At 51.6% G+C, this 21125-nt stretch overlaps 1 protein-coding gene across 3 annotated transcripts in view; it reads left to right on the top strand.

The window, feature by feature from the left end:
• The window catches only part of CDH22 (cadherin 22), a 68691-nt gene that overhangs the window by 12249 nt on the left and 35317 nt on the right, over nucleotides 1–21125 (top strand). For 2 of the 3 annotated variants that reach the window (XM_082744764.1, XM_082744765.1), the window contains exons 3-4: nucleotides 9536–9727; nucleotides 17744–17911. In XM_082744764.1, the coding sequence (XP_082600890.1) occupies nucleotides 9536–9727; nucleotides 17744–17911 (360 nt within the window). The remainder of the gene's footprint in view (nucleotides 1–9535; nucleotides 9728–17743; nucleotides 17912–21125) is intronic. The other variant, XM_082744766.1, reaches the window with a different exon arrangement.

Below are 21125 nucleotides of genomic sequence, written 5' to 3'. Positions count from 1 at the left end.
GGCGGACAAGCGGCACCAGGGTCTGGGCAGCTTCGGAGATCAGAGGGAGCAGGGACACAGCTTGGGACATGAAAGGCAGCGGGGCTCGCAAATTAAACCACTCACAGCTTAAAAAGGAAGGGAAGTGTGCCGGGGGCCTCCGATGAGCCATGCTTCTGAGGAGGGGCATACCAGCCTCTCTGAGCCTAACACAGCGAAGCAGGTCCTACAGCTGACCGTCAGGAAGCCTGGCTCCCTACATGACCTTTGGCGAGTCCCTTTCTCTCTCTGGGTACCAGGTTCCCTTCGAAACATTGAAGGGGCTTATTCATGCAATAGGCATTTACTGAGGGTCTACTCTGTGCCAGGCACTGTTCCAGGCACTGGAGGTTCTTAGGAAGCCTCCATACAGGGCAGAGAGACAGACAGGAATGAAATAAACAAGCCAATATATTATAGGCCCTTACATAACAGGTCTAAGTGCTGTGAAGCCTAGAGAATTTTTGCATTATACTGGGGGAGTGCTGTTTTAGATAGAGGAGTCAGGAAGGGCCTTTCTTTACAAAAGAGCGTATTTGAACAAAGATCTGAAGGAACCAAGGAGCTATGTGAAACAGTGGTTTTCATACTTGACTGTGCATCCACATTACTTGGAGAGCTTGCTAAAATACAGATTGATGCCCTTTCCCCCCAGGGTTTCTGATTCAGCAGGTCTGGTTATTAGAAATGTTTGCATTTTTTAATTAATTCCATGGTGATGCTGCTATTGCTGGCTCAGGGACCACACTTGGAGAATCACTAAGCTGGAGGAAGAATGTACAGGCAGAAGAAACAGCAAGTGCAAAGGTCCTGAGACATAGTGTGTTTGTCATGAGGGGTCAGTGTGGGTGAAGAGAGAAGTAAGTGATGTAGGGAGAGAGTCCAATGAGATTGAAAGAGATACTAGAAACAGGATCACGTAGGACACTGTAGCCATTGAAAGGATTTCGGTTGTCCTCTGAGTGAGATACAGAGTCAATGAGTGATGTGATCCAACTTATACTTTTAAAGGCTGACTTGTTGGCCACCATGTTGAAAATGGACCATAAAGGGACAATGTTGGAAGTAGGGAGATCAGTGAGGAGGCAGCTGCAATCATGTGGGCAAAAGGTGATGCTGATTCAGACCCGCATAGGAGGTAAGAAGGTATGGGATTCTGGGTGTATGTTGAAGGTAGAGCCAACTGGGCTTGTGAGGGACCAGATAAGAGGAGTGAGAGGGAGACAAAGCAAGGATGTTGTTGACAAGTGTGTCCTGAGCAATGGATGGATGGAGCTGCTGAGATGGGGACTGCTCCAGCAAGAGCAAGGTTACAGCACAAAATTAAGACTCTTGGGTATGTTGAGACTGAGATGTCTACTAGAAATCTGGGTGGAGCTGTCAAGGGGACAGCTGGGTCTCTGAGTCTGGCGGTCAGGAGCACTATCAGGGTCAGAGATACAATTTTGAAGGTCATCAGCAGAGAGATGGAATTTAAAGCTCAAGGCTGGATGAAACCAACAAGAAAGTGAGTTTTGAGAGAAAAGATTTAGACTAGATAATCTCCTAATGTTGGGGGCACCAGACCCCTTCCCACAAGTTTCACAACCTGAGCAGTGGACAGCAAGATTTCACAGGGCTCTCATGCCCAGTTCAACTCTACCTACTTATTAATGCCAACTATGTATAAGATATGCTTGGCACTGTTGAGGATACAGAAATGAGAACTTCAATCCAACATGCATCTATTAGCCACTACTTTATTCCGGGCACTGCAGGGGATCTAAAGATAAGTAATTGAATTAAATCCACAAATGTTTATTAGCACCCATTATGTACAAGGCCTCCAGTGTACTTGGCTCTGTAGGGGTTGCAAAGATGAGTCACCTAACTTAGCAAACATTTATTAGCACCTACTTTATATATAGCCCCAAGGGGATAGAAAAATAAGCAGTTGCTTTCAATTCAATAAACATGTATTAGTGCCTACTGTGTACATGGCAATTGGGTAGGTATGTGGGGATGCAAAGAAGAGCAAGACCCTCCCCTGACCTTAAAGTGATGGCAGATCAGTTTCATCTCTGGGGTGAACTTTGGCCAAATGGTAGTGACTATAGGGTTGTGTTGAGAAGGAATCTGAGGCCCCTCCCATTCAAGCTCAGGAGAAAATGCCGCAAACGATTAGTAATGTCTGCTGAGAGCAAAGGCAAGCCAATGGAATGGTTCATTTGGCATTGGATTGGCATTGTTGGACCATGGGATTGGGACTCAGTGAGCTGTGGAAATGGGCAGGGGCTCTGCCAGAGCGGGGTTCCCATGTATTCCAGTTCCTCTGTGAGCAGCATCTCTAACAGACAGAAGGGCTGTTTTGTAGTATAGCCTGCACTTCTTGGGACATTTACTAAATAACAGCTGTCAGCCAACACTGCTTTCACAGAGCTATTTCCCCTTATTCTCAACAATCCTGGGGAATAAGCAGGGCAGGTATTACTGTCCTCATTTAACCAATGAGGAAATAAATGCAGAGAGAGATAAAGTAACTTGCCTGAGTTTCCAGAGTGAGAGCTGGAGCCAGAACTGGACCCCGAACCCAGAAGCAGAACCCAAGCCACTTGCCTCAGCTTGTGTGGGCAACAGCCATGCACAGAGACTTTATAGCTTGCAAAGCACTTTCACATCCCTGATCTTAATTGATTCTCCCAGAAGCTCTCAGGTCAAGTGTTAACACACCCATTTTATAGCTGGAGAAACTGAGGCTCACGAGGGGAAGAAGGTAACACTGGAAGAGCACACTACTGATTGTTGAATCCAGTGGTTGGTGGGGGACAGGGCAAGGAGGAAGGGAGGAAAGCAGGAGGCAGTGTGTTCCCCAAAGGTCTCATTTGGGGAGGGCAGCAACAAGCTGGGAGCCTCTGAGTGTCCTGTCTGCAGCCAGAGAGAGTGTGGCTCAGCAACCCTCAGGCCCAAGCCAGGAATCAATCGCTGGCCTCTGCAGAGACAACTTCTAAAGATGTTTTTAATTAAAGTCCAGGAAGATCTATATGTGCAATATCTCCTTGCCTAGCAACGGCACTGGCTCTCACCACCCAGGATCGGGGGAAACAGGACAGGAGATTTCTGGTGGAGAAAGGTGGCAAGGAAGAGCAGAGGCCCTGGCCCTCAGGAGTCATCCCCATGGCCCAGGGAACCTGGACAGTGAAGAGTGGATCCATGCCTTTCTTTGTCATTTCCATCAACAAATTATTCCACACACACAAGCACCTTCTCTAAGCCAGGCCCTATACCTACATAGCAGTGAGTACAAAGGTGACTGAGCCACCATCCTGCCCTCAAGGGCCTAGCACACAGTGGGTGCTCCATAGATGTCGGGTAACTGAATAGAAGCAAATAATAAGAAAAGAAATGTTTGCTTTCTGCAACAGGCAGACCGTTGCTACTACAGCAGATACTTAAAATGTTGCTGTCCCAACAAACAAGGTGACCAGACTACATACTAGATGGTCCCATTTAAATGTGGGAAGGACAGAAGAGCACAAGTATCTCAAACTGGGATGGTAGGAGAATCCTCTCTCTCTCAGGGGAACAGATTAGCTCCCCATACACATTCATGGGTGAGTCCATGGCTGGGATCTATGAGGACAAAGGGAGGGGACGGTGTCCCAGAGTTTCACTGGAGACTCTGGAAAAGCGTATTTGCAACATAGGGCACTCTTATCCCATTGAGCCAAAACTGCTTCTTCTCTTTGTCCCCCCTCCCACTCTCTCCCACTCTCCTCTTGCTTAATATGTATCTCTGCCTGTCTCTGTTTCTATATAAGTCTACTTTCTGACTTTATCTCTGCATTTCTACCTCTTTCTGTCACATTCTGTGTTCCACTTTCTCCCTGTCTCTATGTATCTCTGCCTTTCTGATGCTCATATCTCTGTCTCTGTCCTAATTTCTTCCTATGTGTCTGGGTATCTGTTTTCCCACTTTCTCCCTGCCTGTCTCTCTGAATCCCTGTCCCTCTGTCCCTTGTCTCTGTCTATGTCTCTGACCCACTTTCTAACCTCATCTCTTAGTGACACCTTCTCTGTTACTTGTCTCTGGGCCTGCCTCCTACCCCTCCCTCCCAACTACTCCCCGCCCCACCCATGTTCTTGCATCTCCTGAATATCATTAGGCTGCCCTGGCTGGGCAGCCGGAAGCTGTGGAGGCCAGCCCAGTGAGCCAGCTTCATAAGTGATGATCAAAGAGGGAGTTGGGAGGGAGAGTTTGAGAAGGGGTTTGTTTCCTGTGTAATCTGAACGTTCCCAGGGACTCGACAAGTGGTTTTTAATTTTTAATAGAAAGCATTCCGTGCAGTTCTGGCAGCAGCAGGGGGTGGGACTCATTTTTTATAAATGTTTGAGAAGCTAAATGTGAGCTGAGGGTTTCCCCAGGCCCAGCAGGGCAGCAAAGGGAAGTAGGGAAGAGGCATGATGGCAATAATTACAAACATCTTCATAATAATGACACTTGGTCACCTCGTTTGAAGATTCTGTTCCTTTCCAAAGTGCTTCATCTCTTTCATCTCATTAAAGGGCCTCCCTCTTCCAGGGAGTCCAGAAGGATGAAGTATTATCTCCATTTTACAGAAGGGGCACTGAGGCCCAGTCGGGTCAGTTTTCCCACAGCCACAAAGCCCAGGAGAGGGCTGGGATGACTTCAGTCCTGGAGCTCCCCTCCCCATAGCATCACCTCCTCCTTGAGCCAATGGGACTCCTCCTGGGGACTCTGGAGCCCAAGTCTAGGTGGCAGTTGGACCTCGTAGATATCAAAGACAAGAGCTAAGAAAGGAAAGAATTCTGGGTTGGGAGCCAGGCCATGGGTTCCAATTCTGGCTCCATGTCAAACCATGTCAGAGACATCCAGGTAAACCAGAGATAAGGGGTGAGCTTGACCCCTCCCTCCTGATAATGGTGTCCAGGAATTTTTTTACTTCAGGCCAAGGGCACAGCCCCAGAGACCTTCTGACCATTGCAGAGAGACAAGAGGAATAAACTACTGAGTGCTACTATATGCCCAGCTTTACCAGCCATGTAAATCCATTATTTCTAGTCCCCAGAGCATCCCTGGGAGGCAGAGGGGCCTCCTCTAGACTAAAGGTGAGGAAAGAGGTCAAACAGGGAGAAAGACTTGACCAAGAGCACAGAGTGAAGAAGGGGCGGGATCTGAACCCTAGACTCTCTGATGCCAAAGCCCACCCAGTCTCATCTCCTGGCAGGAGTCTGAAGTCTCATGCTGATTTTGCCTGGGAGGAGCACTGCTGACTTGGTGGCATGTGTCATCCTTGCTTCTTCCTTCCTAGGGTCAGTCTCGGGACTGGCACAGTGAGTCCAGACATGCTGGCTCCACAGACCTGGGCTGCAGTCTTTCCCTACCACTTACCACTGATAGAACCGGGGAAAGTCACTGAGCACAGACTCCATGACTCAGTTTCCTGAGTTCAGTCAGGGGTTTGGCCGGTAGTTAGCCTGGGATGCATTTTAGAATCACTGCAGCAGTTTTTAAAAATGCCCTTGTCTCTGCTTCACCCCAGGAGAGGCGTACGGAATTGGTCTGGGGTGGGGTTCAGCATCAGTTTTATTTTAAAGCTCCTAAGAGATTCTAATATGCAGCCAGGGTAAGACACACTGGTTTCTGTGCTCTCTGAGGACCAGCCTTTCCACATTTAACATTCTACGTGGAACCCTGCTCTGAAATCCTGTTTACCCAAGAATCATTTGGGCAATACTTCCTATGCCAGCCTGGATAGAAGCCCTTAACCCCATGTAGCTTAAGAGTTGGCTGGCAGCACCATGGACAGCGACCAGCCCACCCTAGCCAATCCCAGCCCTGCTTCTGGAACTCCGAGCTTCAACCAGTTGTGGCAGGGAAAATCCCGGATGCTGTTCCTTGCCTTTCCCCCCCTTTCTCTGACTCGTCCCTCTCTTACTTGCCTGTCTCCTTTTACTCCTATTGCCCCCCCCCCACTTCATAAGTCCAGGCATATGTGGGTTTTGACATCAGATCAAGCTGGTTTTGAATCCTGCCTCTCCTATTTCCCTGCCAGGTGAACTTGACCGGGCATTGTTCTTGGTTCTGAACATGGAGAACTGTTTGAGTTCTCACAGTGATCTTGAGAGCTTGGCAGTAATATTACCTTCATTTCACAAGTGAGGAAACTAAGGCACAAGGGACTTCATTGCTTAACTTCACTCAGCCTCATTTTTTCATCTGTAAAGTGGGAATCTCAATAGAGCTTACTTCAAGCTTATTTTATAATTCCATGAGATAACAGACATAAAGGGCTTCTCATAGGATCTAGCACAAACTATTATTCAGTAAACATAATCTATCATGATCTTCGAATAACAATATGTAATAATAGGTTTCATCAGCATTTATTATTAATTCACATTTTCACCCTTCACTGTGCATAGCAGTTCCCTCATCTGTAAAATGGGAATGATGCAGGATTTTACGGTGTTGGCTCATATCCACTCACAATAGGCAAATATTGATTTTCTGTTTTGTGAGCCACTTGATATCACATAGGTAGCTTGAAATTGGCCATGGTGAGAGTCTCTACACCATGGAAATCAACAAATACAACAAGGTAGGGCGTTCCTCCCCACCCCTCTAGCCCTCTGAGCTGATGGTTAAACATTTACCAGCATACCACTGCATCTACATCTTAGAATTCAACTGAGAATTAAAGGAGGGAGTAGATGTGATGGTCATTATAAAATCAAACTGCTGAATGGAGGGGAGCTGACCGTGCGGTGGTCCCGTAGCAGCCACAAGCCTGGCACCCTTTTATCTGCTCATTCTGGGGAGCTGCTGACTTGTGAAGAAGGTAGGAGGGGGTCTGGAGCCTGGGGAGCCAGTGGTGAATCACTGACCCTTCACCATCCCCACGTGTCGGCATTAACTATAATGGCTGCAATAAAGAATCCGGGATTGGGGAAATGATTCCATCATCCCCGCAGGAGTCCCTGGGATGCAGCCAGGGAGAGAGAGAGAGAGATCAGCCATTACCCTGGGGAGTCATTCAGCTGGATATTGTGCCTTGCCCAAGGGGGGGGGGGGGGACAAGCAGAGGGGAGTGGCAGGGAGACCCTCTCTCATAACAGCTACAACAGCCACTATTTATTGAGCACCCACCATGAGCCTGATGCTTTATGTGTCTTCTCCCTTTTCAGTGTGTCTGTGAGGGAGGCATGATTGTGCTCATATACTCACATGCCATGCCTCCCAAGACAACAACCTACATTTATTGAGTGCTTAGCGTGGGGCAGGCACTGTCCTCGGTGCTGAATATGAAGTCTGTTTGAATTCCTAAAACAATTTTAGGAGTTTGGTAATATGCTCATCTTTATTTCACAAATGAGAAAATTGAGGCACAAGGGGGTTGTGACATGTTCAAGGTCAAACTGCTAGTAAATGGCAGAGTCATCACTGATTGTGATTTATTACACTGAGCCACCATCCCCAGAGCCACTCTGCCTGCCTGCGTTGACTGTCACCCCAGGAGGGCTTTGACCTCAGAGTCCTGGGTTCAAATCCCACCACTTCCTCTCTCAGTGCTCTTGGTCAAGTGTTCCTACTTGTCTGACCTGTTTCCTCACCTGTAACTTAGAGGGGAACATTCTGGCTCTCAGAAATACTATGAGGATTAGAGATGATGAATTTTTTTAAAAGATTTTATTTATTTATTTGACAGAGATTACAAGCAGGCAGAGAGGCAGGCAGAGAGAGAGGAGGAAGCAGGCCCCCCCGCTGAGCAGAGAGCCCGATGTGGGGCTCAATCCCAGGACCCCCAGACTATGACCTGAGCCGAAGGCAGAGGCTTTAACCCACTGAGCCACCCAGGTGCCCCAGAGATGATGAATTTAAGTGCTTGGTGAAGCTGGACATGTAGTGGGTGCCCCTAAGAGTTTATTCCTTTTTCCTCTTTCTGTATAATATGAGGCACCTGGGGTTATGTCCTTGGCCCTGAGAGGAGACCCTGGGCACCAAGCATCGAGGGGGAGAGGGCTTGCTCAGATACCTTCCCTAGCTTCTCTGGGCAACCCTGACATGGCTGACATGGAGCAGGAGCTGCCAAAGAGAGGCGCATTGCAGGGCCGGTTTAGAAGGCTCAGGCTGGGAGGGGGGATATAGAGAGGAAAATAAGGAATGCAAAAGAGTGAAAAATAAATACATGTGTCTGTCTGGAATGATCGAGGGCCCCAGGCTGGAGGCGGGAGAGGCGGGCGGCAGGCTGGGCTTAGCAGAATTGCTGCAGTAGCACTTCCAGAGCCTCACTCATTAGCCAAGCTGTGAATGGGCCTTACCTCCTAGCAGGCACCCTTCTGGCCCAGAGAGTACCACCCAGCCCCGGGAAGGCCCCACCCAGAACCTCAGCAGGTCTGGGTCCCATCCCTTCACCATCAGGGCATTCAAAAGAAGGCATCACCTTGAAGTGACGTCTGAGTCTAATCCTCTTGGCTCATATCCTGAGCTCCCAAGACTCCTTCTTGGGTCTTCTACTTCATCCCCTCCTTTCTGGAAAGGTTCAGATGGACCAGAAGGCTTTGCCCACCTCCCCATCCAGCCCTCCCCCACCCCACCCTCAACCCCCTCCTGTCCAGCCTCACATCCCAAGCCCTGATTTCGTCAAATTGAACATGATGTCAAATTAGAGCCATCTCTGGGACAGGCCGAGAGAAGCTCCCAGTTTAATGAGGCAGCGTCGAAAATCAATAACTTAATTGCCGCTGTTTGATGGACTTTTATCCAATTTATACTCTCCCCAGCAGCCTACGTGCAGAGCATGCAGAGCATGTGAAGTGTGTGTGTGTGTGTTTGTGTGTGTGTGTGTGTGTGTGTGTGTGTGTGTGTCTGGGGCGGGGGACTGTCTGGACACCCAGGGGGAGGGGCAAGGAGGGCACCAGGACCCACAGCCAACTATTTCCCACAGGGAAAGCTGGGCCTTACCATCCTCCTGCCCCCAATCCAAAAGCTACTGGCCTCTGAGCCCCAGTGAACTTGGTTATCCTTCTGGGCTGCCCAACCCCCATCGTGTGGGGGGTGGTAAGGTGGGAGGGAAGAGAGGCAGAATTCTCTCGAGAAATCAGAAGGGGCAGGGGTGGGTAGAAAGACCCCTGTTTTGGGAGGCGGGTGCCTAGTTTCCAGTCCTGGCTCTAACTCTGACCGTGATGACTTAATTGGTGATGATGACCATTGCATCACCCGCTGAGACAGCCCCATCTGGACTGAGAATTTAAAGTGCATTCCCTCAACATCAAGAACCAAGGACTAGGATTATCCCCCATTTGCTGAAGAGGAAACGGATTCAGAGAGGCTGTCTTCCCTTGCTAGAATCCTACAGCTGGGAGTCACCAAAGGAGATCTGAACCCAGATCTGACTCCATGGTCATGCTTGTGCCACAGGAAGCCCCCAGATCAGGAAGCGGGTTGGGAGTCGGTGTGGGGATGAGGACTGTGAGGGGACTAGCTTCCATGACCTCCAGCTTGGATCTCCTCTCATAGCTTCCCTGGGGTGGGGAGGACTAGCACAGCGGCCCCAGGTGACCCCCGTCTCGCTTGGTCCCCCGGGTCCAGGCACGTCGGTGATGCAGGTAATGGCCTCTGATGCAGATGACCCCACGTACGGCAGCAGCGCTCGGCTGGTGTACAGCGTGCTGGATGGCGAGCACCACTTCACCGTGGACCCCAAGACCGGTAAGGGGCGGGGCCTGGCCGGAGGGTTGGGGCCTGGGCAAGACTGGAGGAGGGGCACGGAGGGGCGGGGCTAGAGGGTGGGGGTACTTCCGCTGGCAGCGTTCTAAGCGGACATCGCTGAGGGTAGGATGGGCCCGGAAGCGGCATCTATCCTGTTCCAGGATCTCAGAGAGGAAAGGATGGCCAGGCAGAAAGAGACAAGGGCTGAGAACCAGAAAAAGATGGGGCTTGAGGGCGGGGGCGGTGGGGGGGTGGGGGGGTTGAGGAGCGCCAGCCATACTGGAAGAGAAACAAAAAGGCAGGATGCCTCCACCATGCCAACATGGGCGCCCTGAAGGGGACTTCAGAGGTCCCACGTAAGCGACCCTCCTGTCCTTGGAGCTTAACTGAAGCAAGCGTGTCTGCAGCCCTTAGGGGTCAGCAGGTGAAGGGCGCCTTTTCAGCAGTTGTGAAAGCTCTGTTCAAAGGACAGTTGTTAAGGGTCTGATGGAAAGAGATAGAGACAGGCGAGAATGGCTTGTTGGCTTCTTTTCCCTCCCCCAACACCACCGAACACAGTCCTCATTTCACTTTCTCTGAGGTTAGAGCCTGATTACGTCTCTGAGGGGCCCTGCCAGAGCGGCAGGGAGGGCAGAGCAGGACATGAGGCTCAGAGAAGTGAAGTGCCTTACAGAGGTTGTTGCACAGCTGGGCGTGGCTGCCGGTGCCAAGGAAGGTGTTCTCCCTGTCCCTGAGATGGGAGGGGCAGGCCAGGAGTGAGGGCTCACTGGAGACCGTCCACCACACGATGTTTATCAGATGCCATCCTGGGGCTCACAGTCCAGTGGGGGCAGGGGCGACAGGCACATGCATGGGCCATCAGGATGCAAAGTTCTGGGAGGTGGAAGGAGCTGATCTCCAAAGGATAAGAAGGCGTTGGCCAGACCCAGATGGGGATTCAGAGACAGGCATTCCAGGCAGAGGGCATGGTGCTGGCAAAACTAGGAGGGAAGAACACCCTGAGGTATGAGGGGAATTGTAAGCAACTCAGGACTGGGAAAAGCAGGAGGCCTAAGATGGGATCAGGGCTGGCTGGTAGGGGCCCAACTGGGCCCAGGAGAAGTGAGGCTTAAGACCTTGGATTTTATTCTAAGGGTAATGAGGGAATTTTTTTCCAAGGGTAATGGGGGTAAAAGGTAGTTCTAAGGATTATTCTAAAGGTAATGGTGTGTGTGTGTGTGTGTGTGGTGGATCTGCATTTTGGGTTTTTGTTTGTGTATTTTATTTGTTGGGGTGTGGGATTGAGGATTCTAGATTATGAGCACAGTTATAATTGTACTATCTTACACAAAATATCTTTGTCATTTTTTTCTCCTTGCAAAAGTAATATATTTTGGAAATTCAAACATTAAATGTTAAAAGAGGGAGAGAAAGAAAGAAAGAAAGAAAGAAAGAAAGAAAGAAAGATACTTCCCACCCTCATCCCTTAATTACAGCCCCAAAGGTAGCTACTTAGTACATATATCCTATGAGATCTTGGACTCATTCACTTAAAAAAATATTAAGTTTTTAAAAATAAATAACATATTTCAAGGTTCGAAATTTAAAAAGTAATCCAAACAGATATTTAGTGGACATTCTTCAGCCCTTCCAGTCCCCCAGCCACCCAGTTTGGGTCCCCAAGGCAACCAATGTAATTTCCTTGCGTATCCTTTCAGAGCTATTCTATGCATGTACAAGAAAATAGGTACATGTATTTGTTTTATTTTTTTTTACACAAATGGTAGCTATAAACACACACTATATACACCGCTTGCCTTTTTCACTTTACAATACATCTTGAAGATTATTCTATATCAGTACATAAAGAGCTTCCTCATTCTTTTATTTAACAGCTGTTGTGGATACACTAAAATTTATTTCACCAGTCCCCTATTGATGGACACTTACGCTGTTTCCAATCTTTTGCTACAACAAGCAATGCTACAGTGAATAACCTCATACATATATCATTTTGTGCTTGTGTGAGTGTATCTGCAGGATAATTTTCGGGAAGAGGAAAAGCTGGGTCAAAGAGCACATGCATTTGGAATCCGGATAGATAATGCCGAAATGTACCAGATTATACTCCCGAGAGCCACATAGGAAGGCGCCTGTTCCCCTCCTCCTCACCAACATTTTGGGCTCATTGATGACTTTTAGGCAAGGAAGTGACATGCTCAGGTTTTCATTTTAACAAGATCCCTCGGGCTGCTCTCTTTAGCATGGCTCAGAGACAGGAATTGAATTCAGGGAGACTCAGTAGCCTAGGGTGCCCAACAGAGAGCCCCAAATGACAAACACCAAGGCCTGCACCCTTCCCCGACCCCCACCCAGACTCCTGAACCTGCTCCATCTAGTTCGGGAGCCAGAAATGACACAGGATTGGTGGCGAGGGTTAGCTGGGATGCTGAGGAGGGAGAATAAGAGATGACAGTGAGATCCTACCAAGGGCAGACCTTGGGGGTAGGGAACTGGACTGAGGGAAGAATCTGGGGGTTCCCAACTTTGGGACCTGGGATGGGAAAGAGCACCATCCACAGAAACAGAAGGAGGAATGTTGATTAAGAAAACTAGGACCAAAAGAATTAGTGAATGTGCCCTGGGATCTGGTGCAGAGCTAATTCATTCCATTTTAACCAAAGTGCCTTTAGGAGGGGAGAGGAGAAGGAAAGAAACATCTAGAACATCTAGCAGGCTGTCTGAAATATGGGCCTGGAGCTCTCTTAATAGCAGGGGCTCCTTAAACTTTGGTTTCCCATGTGCATAAGAAGGATAATAATTCCTATCACAAGTGACTGTTGCGAGGCTCCAACAGGAGAGTTCCTTCCTTCATTCAACAACTCTTCAGCCAGTGCCTCCTATGTACCTGGCTCTGTTCTAGGCTCTAGGCATATGGCAGGAAGCAAATCCATACCTTCATGGAGCTTTAATTCAAGTAGGGAATACAGAAATGCAGAAAATAAGCCTATCCAGGTGTAACATAACATCATAGCAACAAGTGCAAGGAAGACACAGAAAGCAGGATAAAGGGGTAGACTTCGATGAAGAAATCAGGACGGGCCTTTCTAAGGAGGTGATCTTGGACAGAGACGTGAATGAAGGGAGGGTATGAGCCCCCTCGGTATCCCGGAAGGAACGTGCAGGCCAAGGGAACAACGAGGGTACAAAGTGCCCGGCGCAATCCTTGGTACCTCCTGGCAAGCCGAGGGGCTGCTGTTGCCTGTTGCTACTGACGCCTTCATCCGTTCAGCCTGAGGAGGGGGCCCTTCGAGTTGATTCCCCTTCCAGAAAGGGAGGAAGAGACAGAAAAAAGGGAGGGGCCAGGACTGAGTCTGGGAGATGGCAGGGGTGAGCAGATGGGGGACCAGACTTCAAGCGAGTGAAGAGGACGGCCGGGTTCTCAGAAAAAGCATCCCCCGCTGCAAGGAGGCAGGGAGAGGGTGGCACGTGGGAGGCCTCGGAGAGCCCAGGAGGGCAGGAACCGTTCTCAGGAGGCCAGAGAATGGGCACCAGACAAGGCAGGTGAAGCAGCACAGATGAGGTCCTTGTCCTAGGGTCCTTCACTTTCTCAGTCTGAGAGGGTCTTTGCTGACACCTCCCAGGAAGGACCAGATTGTTCCTCCCCTTGGCTTCAGCCCCACTGCAGGAGCCGCCCTGGTGCCATTCCCAGCCCCAGCTCCATTTCCCCAGCCAGGAATATTCCGCTGATGCGGGTCTATATTTAGCAGCTGCTGCGAGGTACAGTCTGTTCTCGCTGTGCAGATAGCAGGGAGCAGAGCCGGAACGGGCCCTGAGAGGAAGGTGTGAGGGAGAGGAGGAGGCGGGGCTCCGTGGGGCCGAGTGCCAGAGGAGGAATTAACTTGTGTGTTTTAAAGGCCAGGCCTGCCAGCAAGCCCCCCACAGGGGCGACAGGGATGGCATTTGCGGGCTAATGAGGCATCGCTTGGGCTCCAGGGCCCCTTCTGCAGAATCTGGAAGGGACAGCAGGGGTGGCGAGGATAACAGCTGGAACTGAGGGGGATGGGTGAGGACAAGGCTTCTGGGAGCCCTGGCCAGGTTCTGACTTTCAGCCACCACCACCACCCCCCGCCCACCTCCACTCCCGCAAGACTAGAAAGGGGCGCTCAGAGACTCCAAGTTATCTGCTGAGAATTCTCAACTGGGTCAGAGATGTCTGTTTTCCTGGGATGAATGAAACAAACCTTTGCTGAGCACCTTCTAAGTCTCAGATCCTGGGGTCAGGATGTTAACCAGATCTGGTTTCTGCCCCCGCGGGGCTTTTGTTCCAACAGAGAAGCCAGAAACAAACGACACCCAGCCTGTGAGAGGGGAGACAGAGGGTCTGTGGCAGTAGGTCAGGCAGTCCAAGTGTTTACTGAACACCTACAACGTGCCAGACCCTCTAGGTAAGATGATGAATAAGGCCAGTAGTATCGGGTACCCGATCCAGGACTTGAGGGAGCATCATGGCATCCCCAGAATGTGAGACCTGCCGCTGGAAACCTTGTCTCATTTAGTTCCCTTAAAAGCCTTCCAACTGGGTAGCCCCATTTTATAGAATAGGAAACGGAGACTCAGAAGCACTCAAGAACTTACCCGAGGTCAGATAGCATGTACATGGTGGAAAGAAGAACCTAAACCAGTCAGTCTGACCCCAAAATCCCTCCTTTCTGCACAGCCTCAAATCTGACTCCGTGCCCCTACTCACAGTACCTCCTCAGTAAGCATCTGATAGGTGAGTGAATGAAGCGATTTGCAGGGCCAGAGCTTCCAAGAACAATTGCAGGGGCCGGTGTGAGAATTTTACCCCAGAGCCGGGAGACAGGCACCAGCCCCAGGCTGCTCCTCCCTGCATCAGGAGGTGGAGTGGGGAGCAGAACGTAGCAGATAACAGAAGATGCCATGGATTCTTCCCACCCCGCTAGGTAAAGTGACTTTGCCACTGCTCCTATCAAGAAACGGAGTCTAGATGGGTGCCTGGCTGGCTGAGTTTAGATAGAGATTGGACTCTATCTCTCAATGTCATCAGTTCAAATCTTATGTTGGGCATGGAGCTTACTTAAAGAGAGAGAGGTGGAGTCTTGAATCTGGAGCAGAAATTATGTTCTGCCAAGTCCCAGGTTAGGCCTTAAGAGGCCCTGCAATCCTCACCCTCACTCTTCTCTCCCAAGACCACCATCTAAGGAAACGCACTCAGCCTGCTGAAGACTGGACATGCTCCCCCTCACGGCCGGGACCACCTGCCAGACCTATGCGCCAGGCCCCGCTGGGCCTCTGGCCAGCGGAGCCTCTAAGGAAATGTGGCTGCATGAGCGAGCCCAGGAGAGAGACAGTCTGGAGAACATGATTTCTCCATCAGATATCTACTGCTCTCTGACAAACTGCCCCCGAACACGGCGACTTAACACAGCAACAGTTTTTTCTTGTCATAATCTTGTGGGTTGGCTGCACAGGTCTTTTTGCCAGGGTCACTCATGGGGCGACAGTCAGCTGGCAGGTCTGCTAGGACAGCCAGCGTGGCTGGGCCCCTCCTTCCTTGTGGCCGTCCGCCTAGGGCTTTTTCTCAGCACAGTGGTCTTGAGGCTCCCAGAGGACAGGCCCCTGCACACAAGGGCTTATCAAGCCTCTGCTTTTTGTCCTGTTTGCTGATGTCCCATTGGCCAAAACAAGTTTGCAGAGCCAAGGCCTGAATCAGTATGAGAGGGCGTGACCCAAGAGTGTGCCTAACCACAGGTGTGTGCTATTGGGAGCTGCTGTCATCCCAGGCTGTCACCGGGTGTGATCCCAGGGCTGGGTCCAGAGGCAGCAGGGCCCCTGGGTACCCACCTCCTAGTCTCCCAACAATGGCCCCTGATCAACTACAAGGCTTCATGGCTAGTTGCCAAGTGAACAGAGGTTGGTGGCCCTACATCCCTCCAGAGCTGGAAGTGGCAGTGACAGCAAGGAGGCAGCCCCATGAGCAGGGTTCCTCCCCGCCAGGGGTGGACCTCAGCCAGAGCCCTGCTCCAAGCCCCATTCACCAGTTTCTGGTGCACAAGCTCACAGACGCACGGTGGTCCCAAATCCCAGCACCGCCTCTACAGTCCGTGAGGTCCTGGAGGCCAAGGACATGTGCAAAGCTTAGGGATGCAGGAGGGGCTCCACTGGTTGGCTTCCTCCCAGCCCTTCTGACTGGTTCACTCAGGGAGCCCCCGTCTCTGGCCTGGTGCCCGCTCCACCGTCAGTGGGCCTGTCTGCCCTCTCCCTTTCTTCCTCCACCGTCTTTCTTCCCTCTTTCCTGACCCTGGGCCTCCCTGCTGTCTTTAAGAAAGGCTGTTTACTCAGTCTCTATTGTTTCCTGCCTTCCTTTCTCCCCTTGGTTCTTTCTCTCAGTTCTTTCTCTGGAGCTCTGTTCCTCTCTCTCACCATCCCCTCCTGAGTACGCATTTCTCTCCGGCTTGACCACTCCCCTCTCTCCTTCTCTCTTTCCTGGCTCTTTCTCCCTTGCTCTCTGTCCCCCACTCCAGGGGTGCAAAGCCTCAGCTGATAGACCAGCAGAGGCCTGGGCCCAGCCTCATTGCCAGAAGGGTGCCCCGTTCACAGTCAGTGTTGGGGCAGCTCAAGGAGGGCCTGCTGTGCCCAGAACCGAGACTGGTATGGAACACGCTGCTACTGGCAGGTGGCGGGTAACGTTATTCCGCCTGAAACTCCTATAGTGCTGGGGTTGATCGTTCCTGTTCTGTAGGGAGGCACTGCAGTTGTCCCATTTTCCAGAGAAGGAAACTGAGGTTCAGAGGAAGGGATTTGCTCAAGATCACATGGCCAAAAAAATGGTAGACCTGGGATTTATCCCAAATTCATGGGCTTCCAAGACTCCTCCATCCTTGCAAAGGCCACCCTCAGGAAAGGAGGGGTCAGCGGGGAGCCCATAGAGGGGTCTCAGAGGCCACCGATGGAGAGTCTGTGCAACTCTTCATTAGACAGACTACACATTCTCCATATCTCCATGTGATCCCACAAAAGCAGGGCCACTTCCTAGATGCCCTGCCTCCAGCACCCCCAGCTACACATACAGATACACACATACACGCACACACCGCAGCCTCTTCCCTCATTCTAGCGCCTCTATTGGAGTCTGGGGGCTGTTTGGAGACATCAGGAGTCTGAGATTGGGTTTTATGGGGCGCATCATGGGGCTGCTGGTGCATGACTCCACCTGGCGTGCCGGCCCCGGGCACCACCTGTCACCACCTGGTACTCGGCAGGTTGGAGTGAGTGGCGGGGGAGGCGCTGAATGCCTCATCAACTCTCCCTCCACCTCGGTCTCCCACTGGCAGGGAGACAAGAAGCTCGGCCTTCCGCTCGGCAGAATTAATCTTGCGGTGACCCACCACCCCCATTCCTGCTGCCCCTGCCCCTCTTGCATCAACAGCTTGAAGGGCTGTCTGATCAGTGATTCGCTAGTGCCTGGACAGAGAATCTAGGGCTGGGCCAGGGCCCGGGGACCCCAAGGGCTGAGGGCCGACTCCAACATGGAGAAGGGAGAGTGAAAATAAGTGTGCACTCAGCTGTGAGCGTGCACGCATGTGTGTGAGTTCATGTGTGTTCTTACGTACGTACTATATAAGTGTGCGAGCCATACCTAGTGTATGCATACAGGTGAGTGTGACTCCAGAGTGAGTGTGCATGAGTGTGGGCGTGAGTCTCGTTCACCATGTTAACACTCAAAGCCAAGGTGCTGCTCCATGCCTGGCTCTGCTGAGAGCCACTGACAGAGAGAGGAAAGAACGGATCTCTCTGAGCAGGTATGAGTGTGCGTCAGCGTGCGTGAGTGTGCATCAGCGTGCGTGAGCGTGCATGGGGCTGCTAAGCCTGTATCCGCATCGTCCCCACACCTTTGACGTTCCCCTCCTTAACTTGCCTGAGACCCGCCTCTGCTTACGGAGGGGTCTGTGTGTCTGCCGGCAGCTTGCGGGGGGGGGGGGGATCCCTGGCCTCACTCTCACTCACCCACAGGTGTGATCCGGACGGCTGTGCCTGACCTTGACCGCGAGAGCCAGGAGCGCTACGAAGTCGTGATCCAGGCCACAGACATGGCGGGCCAGCTGGGCGGCCTCTCCGGCTCCACGACCGTCACCATCGTGGTCACTGATGTCAATGACAACCCACCCCGTTTCCCTCAGAGTAAGTGGGGCCTTCCCAGAAGGCGAGGGAAGCATCTGCGTCCATCTGGTAGACCCCCAGCTCCCCTTGCATCGAGCTTCCGTGGCGGGGGTACCGTGGGCGTCTGTTCATCCTTCCAGCCACCCACCAAGCTCATGCTTCCCTTTAGGTGTCCACCGAAGAGGGACTTGAATCGGTCTATCCACCCAAACCACCCATTTCCCTGCAGTGCCCCTCTTATCATGCTTCTCGCAGAGGAAGTCCTCAAAGTTATCTGGTTTTCCACACAGCCAAGTAACACCGTTACCGACCGCCCTCACCTTGCTTCCTGCCACGGGGGGGTCCCCGTTTGTCCCACCTCCTCCAGCCCCTCACTGGGCCCTCACACACCCTACTCCTGCTTAGTCTATGTGACCTGCCCCTGACCCAAGCTTGCAAAGGGAAGGGCTGGGGGCTGGCCAGGGGGTTGGTGGGGAGACACAGGGATGTGGACAGAGACTGTGGCCAGACCCAGGCCAAGGCCTGCCCTTGCTGCACAGAGAAGTGGGGTGGGGGTGGGGGCTGGAATGACAGGTCTGTCCCCTCCCCCCCACATTAGCCTGGAGGGCAGGGTGCTGTGCTTCTGAATTAGGAGGTTTTTCCACTCTCTGCCTTTCCTGGAACAACAGGGCACTGGGGCTGGTTCTCTGGCGGAGTCCCCCACCTCCCGGTCAGCCAACCCCTCTGTCCAGCCTTGGGCCCAGAGCCGCGCTGGGGAAGCCGGGAAGCCGCCAAAGCTGGCAGAGACTAAATGCCGCAGGGAGCCGGGCTGATCCCTATCGGGGAGTCATTACTCGAGGTCTGCTGCTCTCACATTAGGCCCGCCACAGGGGACTGACCCCCAAGAGATAAGGGAATCCAATCCCTTAGCTGAGAGCGCACCGTCATCAGGGCGTAGCGCCTCAGCCCAGGCTCTGGGCTGGGTGGGCGGAACCGCCAGCCAGCTCTGTGTCGCCAGGGAGCCGGGGGCAGAGCCGACCCCTACCCCCACGTGGAGTGGGGAGCTTTGAGGCACCGCGTGGAGGGGTGGAGGAGTGGAGGGGTGGGGCACACCCGGGTTTCTGTCCAGTTGTGTGAGGCTCTGTGCCAGCTCTGAGGGGGAAGCAGTGGGGCAAAGCAGAGAAGAGGGACCCTGGCCCCAGGAAGATTCTTGTTTATTCATTCGTTGATTCGTTCCCTCTTTATCTTTAACACTTCTTTATTGTGAAATACGCACCCTAGCAGAAGGCTGGAAAGTAAAAATGGCCAGTTTGACAACTAACTATAAAGCGAACCTTCCTGGAAACCACACTCCTGGGCCCCAGCAGCCTCCATGTGCCTTTCCTGAGCCCGACTGTCCCCCACACCCCCTCTTCCAGGGTCAAGCATGATCCGCAGTTGTGACTGCCGCCTCCTTACCTTAGAGTCAGTTTACCTACATCCGCATCACCAAACCCTATAGCTTAATTTCACCTGGTTGTTTAACCTTAGATGAGCAGACTCATACCATATAACCTCTTTGTGTCTTGCTCTTTTTTTTCCTCTTAAAATTATGTTCGTGAAATCATAGGTTGTTGCTTGTTGCTTTAATGCGTTCATCTTCATGGCTGCACGGTGTCCATTGTTTATCTGTTCTGTGTTGATGCACGGTTGGTTTGTTTCCAGTTTGAGGCTATGATGAAGGACACTGCCCTGAACATTGCTGCACCTTGCGAACTTCTCGAAGTGTTGGTTTGCATGCATATCTCTGGTGTATATACGCACTGGAACAGGATAGCCGGCTCGTGGGATATACTCAGCTTCAGCTTTACTAAACAAAAGCCCAGCTGCACCCCCCCCATGGAAAAAAATGCACGTGTCCATTGTAGTCCATCCTCACCAACACTTGCTATTGTCAGACTCTTTAATCTGTGTTAACCCAGTGAGCGTAGACCCATGGTCCTTTGCATTCATTCACTCCCTAGTCACTCACACATTTCATTTATGCGACAGTCTGGTGTTCTGCCAAGCTTGGAGAATGCCTGATGAATAAGAGATGTGGTTCCTGCCTTCCAGGAGCTCACACCAGGGACAGAGGAGACAGGAGAGAGCAGGGATAGAAGAAGCAGAAACTGATAGGGAAAGGCAGGAATCCTTAACAATGGGATAAGCTTGGTGGCCCTGGGGCACAAGACCAGAGCTTGGAGGTCAATCTGAGAAGGCTCCCTGGAGGAGGGAATGTTCTGTGAGACTAAAGGAAGGGTAGGAATTGGGGAGGGCACAGCAGAAAGGAGAATAAAGAGGGGAATGCCTAGAGATGAGGAATTATAAGGACCTCAGGCAGGCTGCAGCTGCGGTCAGGGAGAGGAAGGCTGAGGCTACAGACGTCAGCAGGGACCAGGCAGCAAGCATCCTGTAGGGCAGGCCAGAGGGCTGGAGGGCTCCATCGCAGAGCAGTGGGGAGCTATGGAAGGGAGTCCAGTCGGGGAGTGGCACAGTCCACGTGATTTGGAAAGAGCCCCTCTGGCTGCTGTGTGAGAATGATTCAGAGGCCACCGCTCCACAGAAGGGGTATCCAGACCTTGGGGAATGCAAGAGGTACCTCCTGAGCTCCACAGGCCCTGCGTCACCCACACAGGCCCCTCATGGAACAACCCTCATCTCGACCTCAGCTCTGGGAGAGGCGGGTACCGTCTGTGTCCCGTCTGACCTCATTCCCTCGCAGTTCTGCTCTGCTTCTCCAGCCACAGTGGAAGTCTTGCCGTTCTTCAAACATACGGGGCATCGCACCCACCCCAGAGCCTTTGCACCTGCTGTCCCTTCTGCCTGGAATGCTCTTTCCCACAAATCTGCTTGGCTTACTCTCTCACCTCCTTCAGGCTTTTGCAAAAAGGTCATTCTTAGTTACCCGATCTAAAACTGCACACACACCCTCATGGGCTTTTCCCAGGCCCTTTCCCTTACTTTATTTTTCTCCAAAGTACCTATCACCATTTGATACAACACATGTTTTACTGATGTGATTGTTTGTGTCTTTCTCTGCCTGGTAAGAGGAAAGCCCTGTGAGAACTGGGATTTGGGTCTGTTCTGCTTATTGCTATGACCCCAGTGCCCGAACTGCACCTGGAACACCATAGATGCTTAATAAATACATGGGAAGGAAGAAATCAACATCATTAACATCAATAGCAGTAGGAAATCGATGCAAAGCCCCACTCTTTTACCATAATTTGTTCCA

The sequence above is a fragment of the Mustela nivalis genome (assembly GCF_964662115.1).
Source record: "Mustela nivalis genome assembly, chromosome: 8".
In the NCBI taxonomy this organism is placed as follows: Eukaryota; Metazoa; Chordata; class Mammalia; order Carnivora; family Mustelidae; genus Mustela; species Mustela nivalis.
Note: the sequence above shows the minus strand (reverse complement) of the source record. Positions and strands in the feature narration are given on the sequence as shown.